The sequence below is a fragment of the Diaphorina citri genome, unplaced genomic scaffold (genome assembly GCF_000475195.1).
Source record: "Diaphorina citri unplaced genomic scaffold, Diaci psyllid genome assembly version 1.1 scaffold478, whole genome shotgun sequence".
Classification (NCBI taxonomy): domain Eukaryota; kingdom Metazoa; phylum Arthropoda; class Insecta; order Hemiptera; family Psyllidae; genus Diaphorina; species Diaphorina citri.
The window spans coordinates 27,598-48,195 of record NW_007377913.1 but is presented as its reverse complement, the minus strand read 5'-3'; the positions used below and the strand labels follow the sequence as shown (position 1 = coordinate 48,195).

At 37.0% G+C, this 20,598-nt stretch overlaps 1 protein-coding gene, 1 long non-coding RNA gene and 4 other non-coding genes across 9 annotated transcripts; 1 reads left to right on the top strand and 5 right to left on the bottom strand.

Annotated features, from left to right (window-relative positions):
- The first annotated feature begins 6,986 nt into the window (after positions 1-6,986).
- On the top strand, positions 6,987-8,323 carry LOC103509254. Its single transcript, XR_541362.3, has 2 exons — positions 6,987-7,256; positions 8,082-8,323. It is a non-coding gene; the product is annotated as an uncharacterized LOC103509254 (long non-coding RNA).
- Positions 8,324-14,222: 5,899 nt separating this feature from the next.
- On the bottom strand, positions 14,223-20,021 carry LOC103509255 (translationally-controlled tumor protein homolog). 4 transcript variants are annotated; one of them, XM_026823642.1, is made up of 4 exons: positions 19,904-20,021; positions 17,289-17,354; positions 15,310-15,497; positions 14,223-14,391 (listed from the first exon to the last, which is right to left on the bottom strand). In XM_026823642.1, exons 2-4 carry the CDS (start codon positions 17,298-17,300, stop codon positions 14,238-14,240), a joined length of 354 nt encoding a protein of 117 aa, XP_026679443.1. In that variant the 5' UTR covers positions 17,301-17,354; positions 19,904-20,021; the 3' UTR covers positions 14,223-14,237. The 4 variants fall into 4 exon arrangements, with proteins under 4 accessions (XP_026679443.1, XP_026679442.1, XP_008472073.1 ...); XM_026823641.1 differs by lacking the exon at positions 17,289-17,354 and adding an exon at positions 18,403-18,468 and having other exon boundaries at positions 19,904-20,019; XM_008473851.2 differs by lacking the exon at positions 17,289-17,354 and adding an exon at positions 18,398-18,468 and having other exon boundaries at positions 19,904-20,016.
- On the bottom strand, positions 14,950-15,038 carry LOC113467452. Its single transcript, XR_003391523.1, has one exon. It is a non-coding gene; the product is annotated as a small nucleolar RNA R38 (small nucleolar RNA).
- On the bottom strand, positions 18,870-18,959 carry LOC113467451. The gene has a single exon (XR_003391522.1). It is a non-coding gene; the product is annotated as a small nucleolar RNA R38 (small nucleolar RNA).
- LOC113467454 lies at positions 19,079-19,169 on the bottom strand. Its single transcript, XR_003391525.1, has one exon. It is a non-coding gene; the product is annotated as a small nucleolar RNA R38 (small nucleolar RNA).
- Positions 19,286-19,381, bottom strand: LOC113467453. Its single transcript, XR_003391524.1, has one exon. It is a non-coding gene; the product is annotated as a small nucleolar RNA R38 (small nucleolar RNA).
- Positions 20,022-20,598: the final 577 nt, after the last annotated feature.

Sequence of the window (20,598 nt, the reverse complement as noted above, 5' to 3'; positions counted from 1 at the left end):
GTGCAGACTCCAGTGTGTAAGACTATGGTACCCAAAGGAGAGGTATACAAAATAATGGCAAAAGAAAATTATATAATGCAGATAGAAAGGTGGAACTTACGAGGAGAGGACTGTGTTTCACTTAGGTCTTTATTAATCTACAAAATTTGCAAGCAGCTGAAGGACCTTTACTCTGAAGACGGTTTTTTGGGGGTATAGAGTGGATTCATTTGGTCCAGTTAGGTTGGTAGGTTCCCATTCATGAGCAATAGTCTGCATCCCCATTAAAACTTAGTAGGTTCGCGTCTGACTAAGGGTCTATTACATAATGATTATGTCATACACATGCTGTATTATGTTCCTTTTAGATTATTAGCCTCATGTACTCTAATGTACACCTAACGACATGAGCACATATGCATACATAGATATAGACATAACTTAGTAGGTTCGCGTCTGACTAAGGGTCTATTACATAATGATTATGTCATACACATGCTGTATTATGTTCCTTTTAGATTATTAGTCTCATGTACTCTAATGTACACCTAACGACATGAGCACATATGCATACATAGATATAGACACGTGATTTTTAAAAATTTGGAGTGGAGACCCTGTTTTCTACTGGGAGTTTAGGGCCAAATCATGAATTTTTTTTTCAAAAAAGCATTTTTAAAAAAAGCATTTTAGCTCAAATGTAAAATGGGTCAAAAAAAGCATTTAAAATGTAAAATGCAAAATGCTTTTTCAAAACCAATTTGAAATGTAAAATGTAAATGTACATTTTACATTTTGCATTTTACATTTTCCATTTTGCATTTTGCGGTTCGCACATCTCTGCTCATGGTCGATGGCTCGTCTTTTCTTTCTCTTACCCAAATTTGCTTGTCAGGTAAAAAAAAAACACAAAAAAAAAAAAATGTTTGCACACTATAATAAATGTTAAAAAAAAATACATAGTAGTTGACTAAACTGAAGGACCCACTCAGACAAAGGGATAATACAGGATCCCCAAAGGCCCCACTAAGTTCAAAACCTGACGAGCAATGTCCTATAAGGTGTGAAAGATCATAGTCAACTAGGGTGAAAAGAGCAAAACTGAGAACTAATAAGTACATCATTCTATGCTATTATTAGTGGAGATGACAAGTGCACACAACTCGAATATTAAATACAAACGTCAAATACAAATACAAACGTCACCTGCCTAAAGGTGTGTCCAAACATAGTGCGGCCGGTCGACGTCAATTCACATCGATCGACGGCCGTCGACTATGTGTGGACTCACCCCAATGGTTACCGAAGTGGACTTCCAATCTGGAGGTTGGCACTTTGGCGGTTCGACTCCTAGTCATCAAGTATACATTTGTGATAAGGTGACAAGCACATTTTTAACACAATTAAAATTCCTTATTTTCCTATTTCGATGTTAAATACCTACTTATTTCCATCTCTTCGTTTTCAGATCAAACTTTCATCCAGATCCTCTCAACACTTTGAACCATTAAACTGTGGTAAGTTATTCTATTTATTTGACTCTGGGTAATTATATTTTCATCCACATTAAAATAGGTATGTACTGGTTGAATACCATAAACCCGAGACCTTATAGGGTGTTTCAGTAAATGTGCCAGGTACAGGCAGGTCGGTAAATCTTTAACCAACACTTTCTAGAGCACGATGCGTTTCGTTTTTGTTGGAGCCTATCAGCTAGATATAGCTTTAAGCTGTCTAAAAAGGTAGTATATCTACGTCCCTAAAACGGTCTTCTTCAGTTCCGACTAGGTTGTTTCATAAAAGCACGTTTAATATCCACCCTGAGGCTTAGTTGTAGGGAGAACAGCCCCTAAAGAATGGGTTAAGCTTCTACGAATGTGCATTGTGCACACTTTGCACATTTTTATAAACTAATCTATAGCCAGTACAGAGACGAACCGTATTCGGGACGTGTGTGCGCTGCTTTATTGAAAAATTAGTACAAATGGGGACTTTGAAGGAAAAGGGACACAATGATCTCACGTCTCAGGCCAGCGTGCTCATAGTATGTGTGCTCATCAGTGGCTGGCCTCAGAATGAAAATATCTTGGAAAATCTGAGATTACAACAGGTTATACTCCAGTGACCTAGTGAACTTCAGAATATTTCAGATAGCAGCATTCTGGGGAACAAAAGTTCACGTGTGAGCAGATTGAGTAAGCTTGTCAGCATCCTTTGAAGTGTTATCTTCTTCGTGTAAAATCTTCATGTCGAAATCGAAAAGACATTAGAGTTAGAGCTTCACTCGGGACAATGAAGACTGATTGATTATTTTGAGGTAAGGCACCTGTAAAAAAATATACCGGGTATGCATTACAGAAAAATGCTGCAGGGAAAATTGATCAAATAAGGCGGGAGAATATGTAACCAAAGAGAAGCAAAAAATTAAGAAGATCCGTTAATCCGTTGAGAGAGATTTTGTAGCACATTAGCTACTACTAAATTTAGAGTAAGTACTAGAACTGTAAGGTGCTTAGGTGTATGTACGCGGGTTAATACGGATTGAAACTGTAAACAATCAAAGGCAACTCAAACTCTTTTCAAATGGACAGGAACAGATAGTTTCTTCGAGCATACCTAGAATTTCAAATCCATCTCCCCTAAGCTAATTGATTAGGAACAATGGGATGGCGCATACAATACAGGTCCGATGTCATCACGAGGGGAGGTTCCTCAGACCACCCAGTATAAATGGTATTATCATATAATAGAAAAGCAATAAATAATGGACGTTTATTGAATATATTCAGCGAGAGATAAGCTGTTAACAAGAAAGTTCAGCAAGGTGCTGAAACTGGTGATGAACCCTTGCCTCTCGCCGCTCTAAAGACGTGATGGTGGGTATTAGCCCCTTGTTGTGATCTTTACTAAATCTTGTGGTCATTGTCAAATAGCTTTTCTTCTTCATCATAATTATTCTTCTTCTCTTGTTTCCCATCCTCCTCTTCCTCCTCCTCCTTCTCCCCCTCCTCTTCCTCCTCCTCTTCCTCCTCCTTCTCCTCCTCTTCTTCCTCCTCTTCCTCCTTCCTCCTCCTTTTCTCCCTCCTCTTTTTTCTTCTTCCTCAATCTCTTTCCCTCCTGATCCCTCTTATTCTTCATGTTCTTCTTCTCCTCCTTCTTATTTTCTTCTTTTTTCTTTTCCTTCTCCTCCCCCTTGATCTAGGAAAAAAAGTAAGGCTATTTGTAACACATCTATGCTGTAATTTAACTCCGTCATACGAGTATAAACTATATGATTTTGTCTTGCGTTTAAAGTAACGAAGAGGCTGTTCCACGTGGGAGCAAATTCACTCTGCTATAAACAGTCACCCGGACCATACCGGGTTAAGGTAATATAAGTGGTTAACATTCAGTGTTCAAGTATATTTACAGTCAATATTGAACAACTAATTCGAAGCATAGATAAATTTATTGCCAATATAAATGATACCATCTTTGTAGGTTTTAGCAATGAGGTTCCCGAACCAAAACCATCGGAGGAAACGTGGCTGTTGAAATTTATGCTTTAAAATAAAGGAAAGTTGAACATAATGAGCTATTAAATGAAACCTATTGGAAGAACTCGTCATGTAGATTAGGTATATTGAACAATCTGGAAGGTTTCATCTTGCCGATATTGTTTGAAATTTATGCTTTAAAATAAAGGAAAGTTGAACATAATGAGCTATTAAATGAAACCTATTGGAAGAACTCGTCATGTAGATTAGGTATTGAACAATCTGGAAGGTTTCATCTTGCCGATATTGTTTGAGAAAAAAATGGAAATTGTGATAAAACAATATTCACTAAGTATTAGGTATTCATATTTTCATAATGTTGAATGCACTGTTTCAGAATGCATCAGTTATTAAGTTCATATTCGCACCTCATAATCATAACTAACACCTGGCTAAATTTTTAGAATTACGACCCCCTGTGATTCAAGCAGGGGGCCCCAATTAATCTGATGTGCAACAAACCACTGGATTTAATTTATCATCTAATTTTTCTCAATGAGAGCTTTAGGGAGTTTTTTGTCTGCATGATATTCATACGTATAGGAGATCCAAACAGCATTATTAGGTAGGTACCTACATAAGTATAAGTTTTCGTACATCCTATTCAACAGAGGGCCCCCAATTAATAATCTGATGTGCAACCAACCACTGGTTTTTGATTTATCGTCTGCTTTTTTTCAATGATGTCTTTAGGAAAGATTTCTTTGAGTGCATAAATACTTAGATCCAAACATAGAGGTAAACTTAACTGTTCAATAACATGTTGCTTACTTTATGGATCTTGGACGTTGTTATAATTATAATTTTGGCAACAGTATTGGGTCTTGTTTATTTAGCTTGAAAACAAAACCGGTTTTTGCCAATAATTTGTGTCATCTTCAAAAAAAAAAAAAAAAAAAAACTATGTTGATACTCAATATGGCCAGAAAGTCACATTAGGTATCTGTTTTTTCCTCACTTGACCGTCTCGTCCGCTAAATTACTTCTTTATAATGAGAGTAGATTTTTTTTTTTTTTTTACTTACCTAAGTACTATAATTTAATAGAAGAAGTCACAGGTGTCAGTACATCACCAAATGAAACCTGCCTGTAACCATTTGGTCAGATAAACAGCCAAGACTAACTGAATTAGAGAATACTGTAAGTATTAGCACCTACTGTGTCTATTTTCTCTCATCCTCACTCAAAAAGCCCCGCTAGATTGTTTATGAGATTTAGTACTTCTCTTAGTTCTCTTCTTCTCTACTTCTCACTCCCTCTATAAGTCTATACCCATCCTTTCTTTTTCTCCCTTCTTGTTTCTTCCTCTCCCTTCTCTTCTTCGCATCCACTATGACACCTACCTTGGTGCTTTTCATTTTTCTTTTATTTTACATCAATCAGCGTCGTGTGGCACTTAACGAGTTATAAGACATTTACCTACATAGGTACATGCTTCCTGATAGCTATTTATTACTTTCTATTTTTCTTACCCAAATAAAACCTCTAATCAACACAAGTACACCAGCACCTATTGTTTCTGATGATTCTTTCTTGTACCCAAGTTTTCCTTTATCCACTACCTAATACGTATGTGTGTTTGCCTGTCCATTGTCATCTGGGATTTTCTTTTGTGTCTGTTTTTTGTGTGGTTACAGGTGGTGTTACATAGGTGTTGTACAAATTTAGTAATGCATATTATTTTATTTATTTGTCATTTCATTATGAATTAGAATTGCCTTGTACCTATGTAGCTCATTAAATAATATTTTTTTCTTCTTTTATTTTATTACTTTTATTACTTTCTTCAAAATAATAGGTAAAACTATTGAAGGATACATGAAGAACATGGTAGGTAGTTGGTAGTTGTAGTCAGTAACAGTCTAAGTACTTACTTACCTCCATATTTTCATTTATCATGTAAGTAAGTATCATTTAAAATGGCTTACCTAGCCAAGTGACAGTAAAATTTGTCCACTTTATGCAGTGTTCACACTAGTAAAAAAGTGAGTGTATGAATTCAAGCATAAAAGGGCTTGTGGCAAAAAATAAATACTACTTACAGTACCTACTTGTCATCTTGTCAAGAGTCACATATGTACAATGTACATAGTGTCAAACAAACATTGTGTGGACACACCAATTCCACCTATGTTGAGATAAGACAGTCCCCTTTTCCAAGACAAGTTAACATTCCTTTTTGTTGAAATTACATTGAACTAAAAGTTTTCAGGCAATGAGATTGCTTATTCCAAGAGTTAAAACAAAATTTGAATTCTGATTGTGGTTCTGGATCCGGTCTTGGCCATTAAAATTTAAATAGGAACAAAAGAGATTTAAGATGTACCAAATGCATATCTCTAAGCTAAGCTGATGAGTTGATAGAACCTGCTGATAACTGATAACGAGATGAACTCAGAACTCACCATCAGATCTATGTATTCTTGGTTGACTATTCCTTTTTTTTCTGAGAAGGCACTTGATTTTAACTGTAATCCATTTTACAGTGCTTATTCTTCCACAGGACTTCCACTGACTTGGGAAACTCGGGTTCTACGTTATTGTAAATCCTTAATCCTTATCTTGTTGACTTGTTCCCAAATCCTGTTTCCGTACTTTCCGTTTCCGTTTCCCAATTTTACGAAAATTTCAAAAATTCAAATTTCCGAAATTCGCGCGCAGGTTCCACAAATTTTTTCACATTCCAAAGAGGTTTCGGTAACAAAATCTAGCACATTGCATATCCAAAAAGAAAGCAGGCGTAACCAAACGATGGTGAACGAACAGTAGCAGGACCAAAATCAAGACAGTTAAACCCATCAAGCTGAACACATGGTAGATTTACTAATACATAGCAGTGTCAGAAGACATAGTGTTATCCCCATGAATGGTAACTTGCCTATCTAATGTAAATGTTGTAGTGGTTACGAGTGTGATTAAAACCGACCAATATTTTACTTACATTCTTGATCAAAATTTTAAAATTAAAGTTTGAACTTTGATTGTGCCAGCTCATAGCTTGGCATGGAGGCCATCTGTCTTGTAAGTGCTAAGTCGTGTATTCGATTACCGCCTGGGGCGGATTTTTCTCCAAACGGATAAGATTCGTTCTCGGAATGGCTGGCTTTAGTCAATTTTCTCTCCTCGCTTTCGGGGCGATGCGCGATGAGACCTTCATATTTCTTAAAAAACGCCTTCAAATTAGTGCATTGCATTTTGTATCTTTATTCATAAAACGCCTTCAATATCTTTCAAACATTCCAAAGAGAAAAGATGCATCGGTTGAAAAATGTTGTTGATCAACAACTTACTTTCTTTTCTTCCGCTGATGTCGGTGTTGTGAGACGTACTACGAGTGTATGGGTTCAATCCTTGGAATTTCAACAATTTTAAAAATCATCATTTACTGGACTAGACTAGTGGTTACATTGCACTTGAAGGTTTAAAAACCTCTGATGGTACATTCTTGCTGTTTTCCTTTATACTAATGCAAATGTAACGGTGTTTTCCTCAGGTGAATCAATGGACTGTGATGGTATGGTAGCCCTCCTCGAATACAGAGAAATCGAAGGCGCCTCCGTGCCTGTTCTCATGTTCTTCAAGCATGGACTAGAGGAGGAGAAGTTCTAGGCCGTGCCTGGCTTTCTCTCTTCCCTACCACCTGTACATTGGCCCTTCCCCTACTATTATTATAATTTGTTTTTAATGTACTCATCCATAACTCAACGTGTTCTCTGCTGTTCTACTTACTACCCGAATATGGTGAGTTTTCCAAATCCGAGGTACAATTACGATTAAAAAGGATTTCAAATTGGTGAGCTTTCAATGTCACTCAGGACATCATCCTCAGACCAAGATAGATGTTGACTCTATCGCAGCAGGAATAGAAGTGTAGGTACAATGATTACATGTGACAATAGTTTAGATACCATACTAGTAATTGAGATGAGACACTTCATTTATGATATGAATTAGTGAGAGTTTTTGGACATTGAAATTTGCACAAGGTCTGGGACATTTATTTCTCTTTGCAATACACGAGTTTTCGACATGTATGATGATGATTAATGATAAAGGTAATACATTCTACACTGACATGTTCTATAGTGATGATATTCAGAATGAAACAGTTATCCCTGTCAGACGTGGTAACAAATCCCGTGGTGAATTCACTTTGATATCTGAATGGACACTCAGTGTACAATGTAAAATAGCCTCAGAAAGAGCCTCTAAAACAGGAATCTGCCTTGTTTTGCAAACTGGGATACTCTCTGGTAAGAAGGAAGACCTAAAGACTCAATCTCTGTTGGGCTATGGAGTTTTTCTTAGTGATGGAGAGTGTCTAGGGATTAGTTGCCAGCCTAGTTAGCTTAGAAGTCTGGCTTGTAAGCGCTAGGTCGCGGGTTCAATTCCGCCCAGGGCGATTTTTTTTTTTTTTTTTTTTTTTTTTGGGGGGAAAAAAAACCCCTGGGGCCCCCGGGGGGTTTTTTTTTTTTTTTTTTTTTTTTTTTTGAGGGGAAAAAAGTTCAATGTCTTCATATTTATTGTCCAACGTCTTTATTTTATTGTGTTATTTCGTGATTTCAGAACCATCTGTGTGTATTGATTGTCGTCTCCAGCCTTCGAAGAGATCGCATGATGAAGCTACGGACTATGTCTCACAACACCCCCAGCCGGCAAGACCTTTATCATCAGTATTGTTTGCTCTCTCCAATGCAAGTGACGAAGCAAGATCCTTGCATTTGATGAAGATGAAACGCGGATGATGAACTTTTTATTTTATTTTTAAGTAAATATAAACACCAAAAAAGAAAAAAAAAAAATCGGAACTTTGTAAGTTGTTTTTATTTTCGTTGTAGTTCTGTTTGTGGTATAAGTAGTAGATAGCAGCCGCCTAGGCCATGTCGGTATCACACTAGACTTGCACAGCGAGGTCCCGGGTTCGATCCCCGGCAGAGACGAAGTTGATTCTACTTTTGGAATACGGAACGGCCTCACCTTTGTGAGGAGAAAAATTATGTGGTAAAATTCACAAAGCTTAGATTCCTGAAGTGTGTCTGTAGTTATAACACTGGGGCAGCGGACCAGCATACTTTATGATGTGGATACTCGGATTAGTGATGAAGAGAGAAAGATGGGCACATTGTCTAGTCAAAAAATAATAAGGCGCGATATAAGTATCTAAAATCTAGTCGAATCGCTGATAATTCAATCTGACACTAAAGTTGTGCAAAATTGCAAATTGCGTGAAGCTAACTTTTCCCGGCCCCACTCTGGATAATGAAGTGAATTTGAGGGGCAGGTACTGCAGGTAGCTTTTTTCCGAAAGGCGAGGCGCTGAGACCTCTCACCAAGGCAGCTTTGTTAAGCTACGCCACTTGAGGTAGGTAAATAATCACATCAAATTTAGGTAGTACAGTGAACTTGACATAGGTTGATGCATCTCTCCAGACTTCAGTCTAGTCTGCCAACATTTTGATCGCATTCCTGACTAAATTCCACCAATGTTTACCTACGACATGAACATCTGATAATGAAAACGGGAACCTCTTCTGAGAGTAGTGTCCTATTTCTACCATGTGTAGTTGTGAACTCTCTGATTAAAGAGTTGTTAGTTGTCGGCGGTTTTTCGCGACGGAGGATCCGGGTTTGATTTCCGGCAGAGTCGAAATTTTATCCCGGTTAGTATGGAAGGTGGCTCGCCTGCCTTGTAACCTACGTCGTAGGTTTGATTCCCGCCTAAACAAATAAGGTTCGTTCTCTGAATGGCTGGCTTTCTCCTAGCCCAATTTTTTCTTCTTAGTTTTCAGTTTCAGTACGATAGAACCTCTGTTGTTACAACTCCACATTCCCCCGCTTTCTCTTTTCAAGTCGTACTGTTTTGTCAGTTTTATTTTTGCTAATACGTAACGGTTCAGAATTCAGAAGTCCCCTTTGAATAGACTCCTATATTCCTTCATAGGGTATCGAAGAGTCTCAAGTCATACATTACGGGGCACCGAACGACACACCAAAACATGACGGTTTCCGAAATTCCTCGCTATGTTTCCAAACGGACTCAAACTGTCGACAATTGAGTAAGGTTATTGATCGAGATGGAAGGTGGCTCGCCTGCCTTGTAACCTACGTCGTAGGTTTGATTCCCGCCTAAACAAATAAGGTTCGTTCTCTGAATGGCTGGCTCCTAGCCCAATTTTTTCTTCTTAGTTTTCAGATTCAGTACGATAGAACCTCTGTTGTTACAACTACACATTCCCCCGCTTTCTTTTTTCAAGTCGTACTGTTTTGTCAGTTTTATTTTTGCTAATACGTAACGGTTCAGAATTCAGAAGTCCCCTTTGAATAGACGTGTCCTCCTAAATTCCTTCATAGGGTATCGAAGAGTTTCAAGTCATACATTACGGGGCACCGAACGACAACAAAACGAATAGCTCGAACCTTTCTCTAATTCTTATCTTTCACAAAATGAAATTCATTAATGTTAAGTTGACCCAATTTTCACAGCTAAAAAAAACGAATAAGATTTTGTACTCTTCGCAGTTGCTCACTCAGACATGATGGAGCTGAGATAACCGTCCTGTTTCAACAATGCTATTCCAACCAAATACGTCAAACCACTATCCATATGGGACCATAAATAGGTAGTTACTTATCTACATTGTTTTTACAATGTACATATTGGGCAATAATACAAAATATGCCCAATATGTACTGGGTAGATATTGTTACCCAATTGGGTATTTATTACCAGGGGAGTGCGGGGTAACACATCAAGTTCACTGTCATGGAGAAATATATGAGAAAATCGACCTGTTTTAGGGAACGAGCGAAATTTCGAAGTGATACATGCTTTCATTTCAGCAGACTGCGTGGCCAAGTGGGTATCATACTAGGCTTGCACGCCGAAGGTCCCGGGTTCGATTCCCGGCGGTTTCGAAGTTTTTTTCGGCTCCGTGCTTGGAGTTCGGGGTGCACTCAGCGTCGTGAGGACAATTGAGTGACTACTTTAATCGAGTAGCGACCAGTGGCGGCATTACCAGTGTAAAAAGATTATTGAAATTGATTGCAAAGGAGGCACTTAGTATTGCTGTGATATAGGTAGGTACGGGTGTTACCGCTCCGCGCCACTTATTAGGGCTCTTGGCGTTTGTCACTTGTTGGTAGTTTATACATTGTGTCAATGTTGTTGTGCGACGAACTTCTCTATAGACGCAATGTTATGTCAACAAACGAAAATCTAAATAAATTACATACCTATATTTTGACACTCAAGATAGGTACACAAACTGAATTGACTCAGTATTGATGTTACACAAGAAAATAGCTCAAGTTCATCAGCTGACCTCCCTTAGGGTGAACAACACAGGCGGAATGTCGACAATGTCGCCAGTGCACATTTCGACTGACACATCGTGTCTGGGATGCATCCGAGACTCGAACGGGTGACCTTTGAACTGGAATTGGCGAAAAAAAAAGAAACATGCAATTTGCCACATTTAATTCGCATATTATATTACATCAAGTCTTCTGCCCCATCACCCGAGTTTGTTCTGGTCCATCTTTTCAATGGTTAACCCTGCCCCGTGACAATCATGGCCCGATAAATCATTCCATTGATACGGGCTATTCTGTGGGGCCAGGGCCAAGAGTGACACAATGTTCTCGGATTAGATTTGGCCAAAGATGTCGCACCCTGATTTATGTTGGAAATAATTGTGCACTCTTTCACTCTTGAATCTACCATTGGGAGTCAGTGTTCACCAAATTTACCGGTCGTAAGAGGTCCATAATTCCACTTCCACAAAAGACTTAATCCGAACCTGGCACTTCTAAAATTTCTAGCGCCGAGAAGAAAATGTCGCACCTACTGTTGTCAATTTTTGCTGTGTGAAGAAAGTCGATCGACATCAATTGTCGACTGGAAATCATCGGCAAATAAAGAAGTGCAGACGCTGCTTTAGACCATAATTATTATGAGATAATTCATGTATAGGAGGGTACAAGGTAGATATACCTACCTTCAGTTTCAAGTTAGATTTAGCTCCCTGAGTAGATAGGTAAAACCTATCTGATCTCCTGATATTATTTTCAAGCTCAATGCTTAATCTTGAGCATAACTTTAATCCAAACATTGTAGTTGAGACAATAAATTTTAATATTCATAAAATATAAAATAATTTACTATACCTTCCTATCTCCGGTATAAATGCTTTTAAGTACATATAAGGTACTTGTACCATAAATAAGAAGTAGGTAATAGGTCCTTAGAGTTGAGTAAGTAATCATTTATAGGACGGACGTAATGGACGTTTGGAAAAGGAAATACCTATTTACTCATATCCTTTAGATCAGCTTTAATGTAAAATGCTAGAAGAATATTAAATTTATTAAAGTTAGGTCAGTTAAGGTATCTTACCTTCAAAACGAATGTACATTCATAGGTAGGTATGTACCATATCATATTAGTACTTACTTATTTCAGACTTAAAAAAGTTGGGATTATCAAAAAGCGTTCCCAAAATAATTCCAATTATTTCGACCCTCTGAAAATTCCATCTAAAAGGCTGAGCTAGTATTTTGAACGGACCGCGGTGTAGACTTTTACTTTCCTTTGAAATGATGACTGATGGTAAGTTTCTGAGTAAAAATGATCGAGAATCAAGATGCTGTGGGCAATCACCTTGGTCTTCAATTAGATCATGAATAATCGTTTCGTGAATCCAATGCCAAAGCCTGGAATTTGAAATTTCCGATAACTTCATTATACGCAGAATGGAAAATAGATTATTTGGTGTTAATACCTGTTACGGAATAAGACCAGAGATCGGGTAAACCTAGGATTTCTTGGTAAAATCGTATTCTCGAATTGACTCAGTATTGATGTTACACAAGAAAATAGCTCAAGTTCATCAGCTGACCTCCCTTAGGGTGAACAACACAGGCGGAATGTCGCCAGTGCACATTTCGACTGACACATCGTGTCTGGGATGCATCCGAGACTCGAACGGGTGACCTTTGAACTACTGAGACACATCGAGCGTCAGTTCATTGACAGGGTAGCTGTAGTGGTGTGGTGAACAAAATACAAGGAATGAGTTATTAGATTCATAAGCCTCCAGCAATTGAATCATCTGTGTTAGGTCTGGCTAGGGCTAGGGGACACTCCTAAAGTTTTTGTAGCCAATATACTCGACTTAACTCGACGCCGTCGATCAATTTCGACTGAAACCGTACACTGCTTCGACAACATGAGTTCATCTCGTCGATCAACGGCGTCAACTATGTGTGGACACAGCTTATAAGCAAAGTCCCTTCATGTGCTGAACATTTTGCCAAATTTCATAAAAATCGGACCAAAGTGCATTGGAGAGCTATGGTGAAACATTTGGAAATAACTAAGCTCACAAACCAAATGAAACTGAAAACTTGGAACCTAGGTATTTCGTTTCAATAAACCTATTTTGAAATAGGGGTGGAGTTTATGAAATTAGAAGGAATAGCATAGGTTCAGATTGTTAACACATGAGGTGGAGGGGTTAGACTATGAATAGTATTGGGCCATGCGAGAGGGTTCTATGTTCTATCCCCATTTTGAATAGTCGAAATTCAAGTAATGCATGGGAGGCTTGGGTTTAGGGTAACCTAATAGGTGCTCAATGTCCATTACTTAATTGACTGAAACACAAAATAAGCCCAATAATTTTTCAAAAAAAAAAAAAAAATCAATTTTATTTATTTATTTTACCTTAATGCCGTCATATTTCCCTCCCAAAGCTTAATGCGCTCCAAAATGAACGCTCCAAGCCGAAAAAATTCCGCCCCCTTCGGGAATCGAACCCAGGAACTCCAGCGAGCACAGTGTGGTGCACACTTGGCCACGGAGGTTGCTGGGTCCCCTGAAGTGTTTTGACGTTACCTACCTTCGGGAAGGGGACTTATTAACCGTCACCCATACATATCTCATTTTAATATGTACTACCGACCGTGACCCGTAATCGCATCATAACCACATCCTTTGCAATGCCTTGCCGATTCTGAACCCTCAGCCTATAGATCAGGGGTTTCCAACTTCCATGTGTATGCGGGCCACATGCTACATTGGGAGGTACTTTGCGGGCCATATATGTACATAGGGGAGCACCGCCCCCCCCCCAAATTTTCACAAAAGCAGTCCGATCGAATTTTGAGCGCCGCAGGCGAAATTTTTCAAAAAGTATTCTCCTAATTGTAGCTGAACACCATAGGGGGACCGGGGACAGTTTCCATGATTCAATGATAACTACATTGGTAAGTTTGTACAAATCCAAAAAAGCTTCGCGGGCCACAAAAATGGCGGGCCGCTAGTTGGAAACCCCTGGCCTAGAATCCTAGATCCTTAGCGCGGCCTAGAACCCAAGCCGTACCTATTAGCTCGATTAGCTCAACTAGGTACTGAACGGAAAATAAAAATATAAATCAATTAGGTACCTAACCACTATTATAATTCCTTCCCTTTTATTAGTCGTTTTAAACCTTCAAGTGCAATGTAACCACTAGTCTAGTCCAGTAAATGATGATTTTTAAAATTGTTGAAATTCCAAGGATTGAACCCATACACTCGTAACCACTACAACATCTACAATAGATAGGCAAGTTACCATTCATGGGGATAACACTATGTCTTCTGACACTGCTATGTATTAGTAAATCTACCATGTGTTCAGCTTGATATTCTTTGAAATTAACTGTGAATGGGACCAAAGCTCAAGTCGACTTGAAAGACAGCAGCCTAGTGAACTTACCAGTGAAGAACTGGAGGTCCTTAAACCTTCCCAACAGCTCCTTCATGACTTTGTTCATGTTGGTTTTGAAGGTTTCAATTTGGTCGGGAGCTTTCTCTTCTAGTTTGGCAACAAGTCTGCAAACAAACGAACGCTGGTGTTGGTGTTTACTAATACAAAGGAATTGATCATTTGGCCACCTTCCTAACAATATGAACAATAACAATATAAGGTACAAATTGCATACAAGCATCAATGGAATCTGAATACTGGTAATAAAATGCTATTTGAGAACATTTTCCAACATTGATTCTGAGAGGTAAATCTCTCACGTTTCCGTTACATATTACAAATGGACTAAATTTGTAGGAACACATCCAAAAGAGCCATTACATTGGAAAGAAAATGTCTCCTTGGTAAAGTGTTCACAATACTATAGCATAGCTTTGCTACCTGAATATGCAAGCTAACAAAAGCACATCCAGGCTATTAGTGTATGCTTAATTTTATTTATTAGAAAATCAATAATTATTCAATTTTAGAGATGTGACTTAAAACTCTCAATATGAGTAAAATCTAAGGTGTCAATGATTTCATCAATAAAATACTAGGTAATGACTATAATGATTTCAAGTAAGAATTAGTTGTAAATCACCAGAATAGGTGCCATTGGACTTCATTTAATTGCTTCCATGTTTTCTTTCAGATAAGTTTTTACACCATGGAATTGTTACCATGTCTGACAGGGATAACTGTTATAAAATGTTGTATCATCATTAGAAAATATTAGAAGCATTACAGCAGATTTGACTTTGTTAATCTTCAATCACAGTGATCTAGTCCACCTGAGGAGTCGGTGCAAACGACCTACTGCTTGCAGCTAGAGATGTTAAAAAAAAAGTTCTGAAAAAGTTGGGCTTTCGTGTCACTAGGTGTCTCTTGATCCAATTAGGGCACATTACAAACAGGGATCACATTACACAAGAACACAGCTACTTAATGTTTTACTTTGATTTTTCCTAATTAAATTTGTTTTTTTTTTTTTTCTGACTTACTTCTTCATGTAGTCTTTGAGGTAGGCAGTGTAGCCTTTCTTGTCACCGAAGGCAAAGGTCTCACAGAGTCTATGGTTGAGGACAATATCTACTCCACTCTCCACAGCTTCATCTGTACCTTCATCAGCCTCCTCAGCAGAAGGGTTGAATCCATCGATGTTCACATCACCCACTTTACGTACCACGGTCTGGGAAAAAAAAATAAATAATAATAATTGAACATGTATTACTAACTTCATTTAACTAAAATAACCTATTTTGACTTCTGAAGATCAATAGATTCCTTCAAGACTCAGTTTGAACTTTCATGTATCACTTCGAAATTTCGCTCGTTCCCTAAAACAGGTCGATTTTCTCATATATTTCTCCATGACAGTGAACTTGATGTGTTACCCCGCACTCCCCTCCAGGCTAGGAGCAACAGTTTGGCGCCGTTGAACTTTCCAAAAAGGTAATAACTGCAATGAGGTGAGTGCAGCATTAAACAATACCCACTTCAGTGCTCAAGAGAGCAAAAGTACCTACCACCTGTAACCACACAAAAAACAGACACAAAAGAAAATCCCAGATGACAATGGACAGGCAAACACACATACATATTAGGTAGTGGATAAAGGAAAACTTGGGTACAAGAAAGAATCATCAGAAACAATAGGTGTACTTGTGTTGATTAGAGGTTTTATTTGGGTAAGAAAAATAGAAAGTAATAAATAGCTATCAGGAAGCATGTACCTATGTAGGTACTTTTATAAATTTACATGTGGAAGAGCATGAGCAGAGTAGATGTTTATTTTCAAATAAATAACGTCATGTGGCATAACAAATATCATGTGTATGCCACATGAACATACAGACAAGCATCAGTGCATCACTCCCGTATGAAATTATTTCAAATCTAGAAATACATGTGTACCTACATAATAGGTAAGAGTATACTTATCAATTATTATTGATATATTAATGGCAAAAATATATCAAAATACCAATCAACATGAAAATAATGTATGAGAATAGAAAGCTGTGAATAAAATAAACACTATCCTCATTTTAGTGCAATATAAAATCTTGCAAAAGTTAGAGAAGAAAAGAGGAGATACAACATGGGAGGGAAAAGAGAGGGGACAAAGTACCAGTTAAGTATTAACATTTTTTTTTTTTTTTACTTTATATTACTACAGTATAGCAAGCTACCTATACTAGTAATGAAACTATTGCAATCAGTCCAAATTTTCAATTGGGAAATGGTTGGAAATATCTGTTTTGCAATCCCCTGATGTCAAAAAAGTGGTTTTTAGCCCATGGTCTATAAGTACGTACTACAGGTTTAAATGGGAAAAAGTAGAAAGTTGTGAACAAAATATCACAAGAACAGTTTGTCGTAGAGAGATAAAATTTGGTATGCTATCCCAATAGGGTCCAAGGATGTGACTAACAATTTGGTAAAAATCAGACAGTCACTCATCCAGATATCAATAAAAGTCAATGTTGCTTCAAACTTAAAAAGAAAATCAATTTTTTTCATACTTTGTATGATTCCTTATTACACAGGAGTACTTTAAGATGTGAAATTTCCGACCGATTTTTGGACTTAAAAAAAAAGTTCAATTTTTGGACACGATCCCTTATTACATGGGGAGTATTTTAAGACAGGAAATTTTGACCAAAAATTGGCCACTGCAAGCGGCTCAGGCTCAAGACTTCAAAAAATTTTCATTTTTTTTTTATTTCAAATACTTATGTAATAGAAAGTTTTGTGATGTTCACAACAGATTTTTTTTTATATATAAACAATTTTACAAAATACATTCATCTTATTTTATGCTGCCAAAGCCTGATAAAAAAAAGAGAAGTTATCTAAAACAAAGTACCTTTATTACCAAAATGTCTCCGTGATCACAAACAATAGATCACATGAGGTACATACCCAATACCACATGAACTACAAGGACTACACAATCAAAACACGAATCTTACCTTACCGTACACTTCATAGATGACCTCGTCCACAAGTTTCATCTTGTAAGAGTCTGAGAACATCTCATCTCCTAAAACAAAACAAAAGACCATCTTGGATGAAAAATAGGTACTGACCTACAAAACAAAAACAATTTACATGAGTTTTAATCACTTTTTCCTGGATACATAAAATAAACTCTAACCAAAAGGTCTATGAACTATTAATACCTAGGTAGGTACCTACGTGAAAAGTTTCAAATACTTACCCAAAGAGAGGGGACAAAGTACCAGTTAAGTATTAACATTTTTTTTTTTTTTTACTTTATATTACTACAGTATAGCAAGCTACCTATACTAGTAATGAAACTATTGCAATCAGTCCAAATTTTCAATTGGGAAATGGTTGGAAATATCTGTTTTGCAATCCCCTGATGTCAAAAAAGTGGTTTTTAGCCCATGGTCTATAAGTACGTACTACAGGTTTAAATGGGAAAAAGTAGAAAGTTGTGAACAAAATATCACAAGAACAGTTTGTCGTAGAGAGATAAAATTTGGTATGCTATCCCAATAGGGTCCAAGGATGTGACTAACAATTTGGTAAAAATCAGACAGTCACTCATCCAGATATCAATAAAAGTCAATGTTGCTTCAAACTTAAAAAGAAAATCAATTTTTTTCATACTTTGTATGATTCCTTATTACACAGGAGTACTTTAAGATGTGAAATTTCCGACCGATTTTTGGACTTAAAAAAAAAGTTCAATTTTTGGACACGATCCCTTATTACATGGGGAGTATTTTAAGACAGGAAATTTTGACCAAAAATTGGCCACTGCAAGCGGCTCAGGCTCAAGACTTCAAAAAATTTTCATTTTTTTTTTATTTCAAATACTTATGTAATAGAAAGTTTTGTGATGTTCACAACAGATTTTTTTTTATATATAAACAATTTTACAAAATACATTCATCTTATTTTATGCTGCCAAAGCCTGATAAAAAAAAGAGAAGTTATCTAAAACAAAGTACCTTTATTACCAAAATGTCTCCGTGATCACAAACAATAGATCACATGAGGTACATACCCAATACCACATGAACTACAAGGACTACACAATCAAAACACGAATCTTACCTTACCGTACACTTCATAGATGACCTCGTCCACAAGTTTCATCTTGTAAGAGTCTGAGAACATCTCGTCTCCTAAAACAAAACAAAAGACCATCTTGGATGAAAAATACTGACCTACAAAACAATTTACATGAGTTTTATTCACTTTTTCCTGGATAGGTAGGTACATAAAAGAAACTCTAACCAAGGTCTATGAACTATTAATACCTAGGTAGGTACATAAAAAGTTTCAAATACTTACCCCTGTAAATACACAATGAAATGTATGAACACATCCAAAAGAAATCATTTTATTGATGGAAAAATGTTCCCTTGGTAAAGTGTTCTAATTGCTGTAGCATGGCTTTGCTACCTGAATATGCAAAGAGTAAGAGCATATCTAGGAGATTAGTGCATGCTGAAATTACCTATCTACAACCTACCCCATTTAACTTAGGTATACAACACAACTATCTCACTAAAAAATATAAAAATGTTCTATCAGATAATTTTCTTACACCATGGAATTGTTACCATGTCTGACAGGGATAACTGTAATAATATGTTGTATCATCATTAGAACATTTCCACATAAGTCATTAAGTACATCAAGGGGAATTTTGCTATTGGGCTGTAGCCCTTTTAGCATGAAGAAATGTCAATAGCTCTTAGATTGAAGAATAAAGGAATGTCACAAGTGAAGTTTTCTTTCAGATAGTTTAGGTAACACCATAGAACTGTTACCATGTCTGACAGGGATAACTGTAATGCATTGTTGAATCATCATTAGAAAACATACAAGTTTGACATAGGGAGTGAATGACCAAATTTAAAGTCTCTACAGCAACAAAGTAAGTAGGTAGGTACTTAAATTTCTTATGGTAGCAATCAATGCTTCCAAACTTAACCTAAGTTCATCAGATACATTAGTTTTTTTCACCACTGAATTGTTACCATGTCTGACAGGGATAACTGTTTGGTAAAATTTGTATCATCATTTGAATAAAGCCCAGAGTTTATTGGAAGCATCCATTTTCTAGTGATATTGTGGAATTATTGAATTCGCATAATATTAGGAAAGTTTCGCAGGTAGGTACAAAACTTGCAAGTAATTGTTGGGATGAGTCACAAATGTTGAGAAGATGCATCTTAATATGGAGTTTGGCTTGATGCCCTAGCCTAGTAGAATGACAAGACAAACTAGAGGAAAGAGTTCTGAACTGATTCCCAAGTGTTTAGAATTATAGATTTACAATGAAATGCTAGCTGACCGTTGGCAATTTAGAATTAAACTTTAATTAAAGACAATTTAATGGAATGAAACACCGTTGAAATGGATCAAAGAGCTATGCTAAATGCTAACATACCTTTACTTACGTAGGTATTAGGGGTGAATAACCCCGATAACCCGTAACGTCTGGAATGTTAGGACACAAAATTTTTGAACTAGAAAATGTCAACTTTGACTAAACATACGGGGATGATTTTTGTGTCATTCGAAAGAAAAGAGTTCAAATTTTAAAATTACCTGTAATAATATCCTTGTAGATTCTCATTTTGGAAGATGAATTTGGATTAATACAACTGAGAAATATTTATACGTCTCACAACACCGACATCAGCGGAAGAAAAGAAATAGCTCGAACCTTTCTCTAATTCTTATCTTTCACAAAATGAAATTCATTAATGTTAAGTTGACCCAATTTTCACAGCTAAAAAAAAAACGAATAAGATTTTGTACTCTTCGCAGTTGCTCACTCAGACATGATGGAGCTGAGACAACCGTCCTGTTTCAACAATGCTATTCCAACCAAATACGTCGAACCACTATCCATATGGGACCTTAAATAGTTACTTATCTACATTGTTTTTACAATGTACATACATATTGGGCAATAATACAAAATATGCCCAATATGTACTGGGTAGATATTGTTACCCAATTGGGTATTTATTACCAACCTTTTTTAAAAATATCGATAGGTAGGTACATCTACAATACTGAATGCTATCTGCATAAGTGCATACCGAATTATCAGTTCCAAACGAGTCAAAGCCTTGTGCTGTGCCAGTTGAAACTGACTTGAATTGGCGAGGCCTCCATGCCAAGCTATGAGCTGGCACAATCAAAGTTCAAACTTTAATTTTAAAATTTTGATCAAGAATGTAAGTAAAATATTGGTCGGTTTTAATCTTTTTTGTCAATCAGATCAAAGTTTACAC